This window comes from Pygoscelis adeliae, unplaced genomic scaffold (assembly GCF_000699105.1).
Source record: "Pygoscelis adeliae isolate BGI_AS28 unplaced genomic scaffold, ASM69910v1 Scaffold186, whole genome shotgun sequence".
Taxonomy (NCBI): Eukaryota; Metazoa; Chordata; class Aves; order Sphenisciformes; family Spheniscidae; genus Pygoscelis; species Pygoscelis adeliae.
In genome coordinates this window covers 9931615-9938493 of record NW_008825071.1, presented here as the reverse complement: position 1 = coordinate 9938493, position 6879 = coordinate 9931615, and the positions used below count along the sequence as shown (strand labels likewise).

The 6879-nt window shown below is 39.0% G+C and overlaps 1 protein-coding gene across 1 annotated transcript in view; it reads left to right on the top strand.

The window, feature by feature from the left end:
- Positions 1–4628, top strand: part of PRL (prolactin) — a 7523-nt gene extending 2895 nt beyond the window's left edge. Inside the window, exons 3-5 of the mRNA XM_009326511.1 lie at positions 457–564; positions 2013–2192; positions 4138–4628. Coding sequence (XP_009324786.1) covers positions 457–564; positions 2013–2192; positions 4138–4329 — 480 coding nt within the window. The 3' untranslated portion in view covers positions 4330–4628. The remainder of the gene's footprint in view (positions 1–456; positions 565–2012; positions 2193–4137) is intronic.
- The last annotated feature ends 2251 nt before the right edge of the window (positions 4629–6879 follow it).

The window sequence follows — 6879 nt, the reverse complement described above, 5'->3', positions numbered from 1 at the left end:
ATCATAGAATCATAGAATCATAGACCTTTTGCCAGTTACTTGGGAGAAGAGACCAACACCCACCTCACTACAGCCTCCTTTCAGGGAGTTGTAGAGAGCGATGAGGTCTCCCCTCAGCCGCCTTTTCTCGTGTATAGTGAATATAGATATTCACTATATACTATATTCACTGTATAGTGAATATAGATATAGTATATATCTGTGTATAGCGCTGACCATTGCTAAGATCCCCAACGCTTCTATTAAAAGATACCATTTTCCCATCATTCTTTATCTGCGGGACAAGTTCGTGTTTGCTGGGTGCCAGTTTCACTCTAAAGACTCACCAGAAACTTTTGACCTTTACAGCATAAAAGCAGTGATAAAAGCGACGGAACAACAAATAATTAATACAGTTTGAATTGAAGCTCTTCTTACTTATCTGTTTCAATAATGCCTGTCCTTGCTGATCGGCAGGATGAACGCTATGCTCAGGGCCGGGGTTTTATTACAAAAGCTGTTAATGGCTGCCACACTTCCTCCTTAACCACTCCTGAAGATAAGGAGCAAGCTCAGCAGATTCATGTAAGTCCCATTTCTAATGTCATTCAGTGTGAGATAGAGCGGGGGGAGGAGGGGGAGAGGGAGGGTTAAGGAATAGAGAGGCAGCAGACAGAGAGAGAGGGAAATCAGCTCAACAGGAATAAAAAAGCCAGGAAGAGGAAAGCACCAAAAAGCCAAGAAAAGTTGATTTAACATTTGCTGATACTAAGTTACAGACTATACAGAATATTTAAATACCAGTAGCTTTCATCTTCCCTTCCTTTTCCTGTATGTTACATCCAGTCATTGCATCTTATTTCCAATTACAACATAACCGCATGGAGCAATGCCAGTTACCATGCTTGTACAGTACTGAGAACGCTACAACCTTTGAACATTATCTTAAAACACCTTATAGACAATTATTATATTAACAAACATAAAAATACATTGGCTATATAGTGACTACTGTCTGTAGGCACAGGTAGTTTTCCAGTAACTGAAAACACTGACGTTACTAAACAAGTGCTAAATAGATATTCTTGCTGCTACTAGTAGGCAAAAGTGGTCATATCGTCATTCAAATACAGACTCTAGTGCGAAATACTGCAAAATACTTGTAAAGAGAAATGTGCTACATACATCAATTTAATAATTATAAACTTAAAGGAAGATGAAGATAGTCTTGTTCAGCCTATGCTCACAGATACAAATTTAAAAATACTCTGGAGAAAAAAATAAGCACAGGTGTATGAATGGGGGTGTGCCAGGGAGAAATCTTTATCAGTTTGATGGTGGTGATATCCTTGCAATCCCAGTATCGTCATCTTCTCAGTGTATCATTCAGGTATTCTATTGGGAGCAATAGAATTCACAGCCCTGGGTACATAACAAGTCTGCTTGTGTTCAGATTTGCACCTAGCAAAGAAGCAATGGTTGAATACTACCATAACCATAAGCTTTATGAATTTTTATTGCCCACAAGAAAGGACAATTTTTAAAACCAGAGAGCTATTGCTGGAAGTACCATTGTTCAAAGGGGAGGACAAATGAGTTACATAGAGGCAATAAAAGCTATATAGTGGTTTACCATAATGTGCACCTTCCATTCAGTACTAAACTTTAAAAAAAAAAATCATTGGATTTTAAAATGTTCATCAAAAATCAGATAAGGAGTTCTGGTTTTTTCACAGAGATGAAACACAGTTGTTCTTGCCAGTTTTTAACGTGGAGAGGTTTTAATGATATTTTCCATTACAATACTGTAACTGCTTGTGCTAATATTGTAAAACATGACGACAACAATGTCAAACTTAAAAAATGCAATTGCACAGAGGTATCTAAGACAGCGCTACAGGGCACATTCAGTGGTAGCTCCTGGAATAAGTTCCCAAATCACTATGTCTGAGGACATTGCTTTACATGCCTCCGAATGCTGCCAGCATTTAGCCTTCCTATTTTAACTGCCTTTTCTTAATGTGGGTGAGCAGCATGAAGAGCTACTGAATTTAGTACTGGGAGTGCTGCGCTCCTGGAATGATCCCCTGATCCATCTGGCTTCTGAAGTACAAAGAATCAAAGAAGCTCCAGACACCATCCTCTGGAAGGCTGTAGAGATTGAAGAACAAAACAAGCGGCTTCTAGAAGGAATGGAGAAAATAGTTGGGCGGGTAAGTATTAGGTCCTTAACATCCTTCCAGCCTGTTGCTGTAAGGAAGACACATAGAGTGATAGGCCCTCCCTACCTGGAACAGGAAAGGAAACAGTAGACGTGAAGGAAAAAAAGGAAGCCAAGACAGCTAAATCTGAGAACTTTTCAGGCTTCTTCTTTCAGCTTTCTTTTCTTCTGCTATCTTGCAATTTCTAAAGAGACAAGGTGATGTGACTGGCATAGCATAATCCAGCGTACTCCCAGTCCTGCTTCAAGGGAAGGTGTAATCGTCAGGATCAGTAATCGTCATTCTATCTTTGAGTATTTTGAATTTGCAATCCTGATTTTTTAAGGATGCCTCTGTGTTTTTTCACATGCACATATTTATATGTATGTTTTAGCATATTTATACACATCTGTATAGATATAGGTATTGTGTAAAGTTTTCAGAAACAGATACTGTGTTTAAAACTGTTCTGGAAGTCTGGGCTATTGCAAAGACATGGCATACAGCAAAGTAATCATGGTATCTTTCATTTCTCTTTTCGCACCATACTGGTTCCTCTGAACTCTGGCCCTGACTTGGCTCCCCCTACACTTGTAAGGTTAGACAACAAGGCTGTTGCTGACAAAACCCATACTTGAATACCCCTTGTTATCAGTAATTGATTGAAAGCTTTCCTGAATAAAATCAGCTCTAGCTTGTTTATTTTTAAAGGGGCCTCTGTTAGTCCCTGAATATATCATTCTGTCAGTGAGCTAGATGTTAACAAGAGGTTCTGACTTTATGGCTTTTGCTTAGGTTCTGAACAGCTGAACAGCATTAAGAGTGCCACCATCACTGTATCCACCGCTTTCCACCGGATCACTCATGGTCTCTCTCTTTCAGTTAGGTGTCTCTTTACTCAGAAACCTTAGCCCATCCAGGCCACAAATGCATTTACCAGTGTAATCAAATACATCTCTATCCCATATCCACGTGTAAAAAGGGTGCAGGCGAGGATCCAAGATAACAGCAGAAGTCAGGTGCTGCTGCAGTTACCCTGTCACCACCTTCTCATTCACATTATTTACAGAAGGAGGTTGAAGACAAGACTGGCAAATTCATTAGTGTCAAACCACGTTTTTGAGTGATAGTAGGTCTATCTTTTTTTTGCCTGTTGCTTAAACTGAGTGATAGAGGCTCCACAGATACTCTCCTATGTGCTTTTACAAAGTACAGCTGGTGGGAAATAAGGAAGATGCACAAGCACCAATAGGAACAGACTTCCTGCTATGAAAGGTAGATTTCTGTGATATGAGAAAATTAATGATTGTCTCTTTCAAACAAGGAGACCTAAACCAATCTTTGGTTTAGGTTTTGGTTTGGTTTTATCACCTCAGATACTAACTCACTACCTGAGTTCCTATACATAGCTTTCTAACCTTAGAGGTCACTGTATCACTCAGCATTTTTTTTAATGGAATCTGAAGTACAGATTTGCCTGGTAACATGTTCTTGAAGCTTCCTGTATCAGAGAGATTACCTAAGAGAGGGGCCAAGACAGAGCAAAGTTGGAGATACACAGAAAGAAGTTCTAGGAGCAAGTGCTAACAAAGGTTTCAGGGTGGAGGAAACCAAAAAGAGATGCCACTGATGAGTCCATGCATGAAGGAAGGTTTGATTTCTCTGCAAAGTCAGATTCCACTGGACATTGGTTAACACACTAGTTCTCTTAAAACACTACTGAGACAGTTAAGCTTTTTACATATTTTAGGGAAATAAACTGAAAAATCTGACAAATTCGTTCAAAATCTGCATGAAGATATAGAACATTATACAGAATAGTGGGAACCATAACAGGAAACACTTTACAAGCCATACACTAACAACTAGCATTCCTCAAGGCCAGTATTTTAAATGCTCTGTTCTACATCCAGCCAGATTCACTATCATTTACTACAGTACCATTTTGTGTCTTTAGGTTCATTCTGGTGAGATCGGAAACGAAGTTTACTCTCAGTGGGAAGGTCTTCCATCCCTGCAACTCACTGATGAGGACTCCAGACTCTTCGCCTTTTACAACCTGCTGCATTGCCTCCGCCGAGATTCCCACAAAATTGACAACTATCTCAAGCTTCTGAAGTGCCGCCTGATCCACGATAGCAATTGTTAAGTACCCACGGGCCTAATCACATACTGAAATCATTCATCGTGGTGTTCTTGTTGCTTTGCCACTTTTCATTGCAAACTTTATGAAAAGTCACGCTGTACAGTATCAGGATCATCAGTAACTTTCAGGCATGTTTGTGAATTCTGGCTGCAACTATTAGCACCATTTGTCTTGGTATTTTAAGATGTCATAAATTACTTCTATGACAAGAACTCACTTTTCTGTCTAATGTCCTCACCTTGTAGCATTTCAGTGATAACCAGATCATGCAGATACAAATAAAAATGTTATTAAATCCAAAAGCGCATAACAGTGGTATCAATGAATGAAAAATAGCTCGTATGGTTTATACCTTTAGCAGTAGCTTCTCTTTTTGAATCTCAGTCTCCAGTTACTGATGACAGGGTATCTTACTTCCATTGCTCTTTACCCCCCCCTCCAAAAAAGAGGGGAGGGGAGGGGGGCGCGGAAAGGAGGGACATCAAAAAGACTCTAAACTAAAAGTATGGTCTGAAATCCAATCTACCTGGATTGATGCTTTCACTCTGTACAAAAACTGTCTGAGTAGGGGAGAGAAAGGTAAGAAATCCACCCTGGCTAACATCGCCATTGATTCCCCATGCAGTCCATGGAGAGAGAAGACATATCCGGAATATTAAGGACAGAGACCCAGGTATACCTGTGTCTCTACTGACTATTAGCAGAAGAGGCATTTCCAAAGGAAGGTTCATTACGTTTGAGCTGACTATCTGAGGGCAAAGGAACCAATAGGTTTCAGTAGGTCCCAATAGGAAATGCTGGGCATCCATATCATATCCACCTACACTTCACATTCCTCACAAGTGATGTGGTGGCTGCAGCTGCTAAGAAAACTTTGAAGCTATAAAAAGACACTAGCTAAGCTAAGGTGTCCGCTGTCCTAAAGCTAAAGCATCTCCATTCACTTTGGGTTTAGTCACACTCAAAAGTTTTTAGGGCACTCATTTAAAAACACTACGGTTAAACATCGGAAAATTGGAGAGACCAAAACAATTGATTACTTTTGAAAAAATCTGGCTTACAGTCACACAGCAAGTAAGAAGCCAAATAGCAGCTGGAGCCGTTGACCATATCCATATACTGTCTTTGTAAGCCATAAACAAACTCGGCCTTGGCTTCATCACACAGCTTCAGCAAAGAGGAGCTTAAATTCAATCAGTTCCCCATGGGTTTGGCTTCCCACTAGACAAGCCTGCTGCATTGCTCCAGAGTTGAGCCAGCTTGGAGGAAAACACCAGAGAAAATGGGTTTGAGGGCTTAAGCCTCTCATTACCGTAACAGAATAAGCACAGCCATAATAGGTATTTACGTAAGAGATTAGTTAATACCAACTGCTAGAAAGGTCTCATTTTTGCCATCTCTGTAAGGATGTAATGATTCTTGCATTTCTAATTATGTGTGTGTATATATATAATGGCCTTTTAATCTCTTCATGTTTTCACGTATTGACTGCCTCAGGCTTTATCTGGATAAGTATATACTAAGCCCATTTTTAATATATATAAAATCACCTGTACAGCAAACAAATTCCTTGTTGGACAGTCATAACTGACATCTTTCATAAGCTCTGAAATGCACAAAACTTGGGGCATATGCAACAGCGGTTTAAAAACACACAGCTGTACAACACCACAGTCAAGGAAGAAAATGGGTAAAATTTGCAAGGCAAAATGCAAGTGCCCAGACTAGAATTTAATCTGATCATAATATTCTATTTTCTGTCATAATGCCAATGGGAAAAAAAGCATTTTAAAGGGAAAAAAGAAAAAAATATCCTTTGTAATTATCACAAGTGCTTAGAATTACAGTGTGAGTTCTTATTCAAAAGAAAACATGAATAATGAGACTACTCTGTATTGAGCTGGAAAAACGATTATGTCTCTCTGAGTAAACTCCTACCTCAGAATCTCTTTAGAATTCAAAAGCAACTTGATTAATAGGGCAGACATTCATAATTTTACACTTACATGACTAGATCTAAAACAATGCCTTTCATTAACTGCTTAAAAATTACAGTGCTAAAACAATTGTTTAAAACTTGCATGCACTGGCTTTAGTACAATTATGAGTTTTTAATTTCATAAAGAAAGATAGAAGAGAATGACAAAAAGAGATTCTAAACAACTGAAAAGCTATCTGGTTTGCAGCTGTTTAGCTAAAGGGGTATTCAAAAGTGATCTGGTTAATATTCTGAGCCATCACAGCTGTCACAGAGACAGAAAGACGTCGAACCCCATGAACACATTCAGAGCTACACCTTCATTGTCAAGTGCCCTGGCATGGACAATGACTTCAGACTCTGAATGTTCAAGCCACAATATAGGCCAACTGGCAATTCTCTTTTTTTCAGTTGCTAGTAGGAAAAATACATTCTTACCTCACTAATATTTTGTTAATTAGTCCATGTTCGTAAGACCTGAGCAATTATTGTCTTTCGTCCAATAAAAATAGCTACATAGCCAATCTCTTATTTTATATAAAACTGAATTTAGAACAAGCATGTTCTTTCTAAAT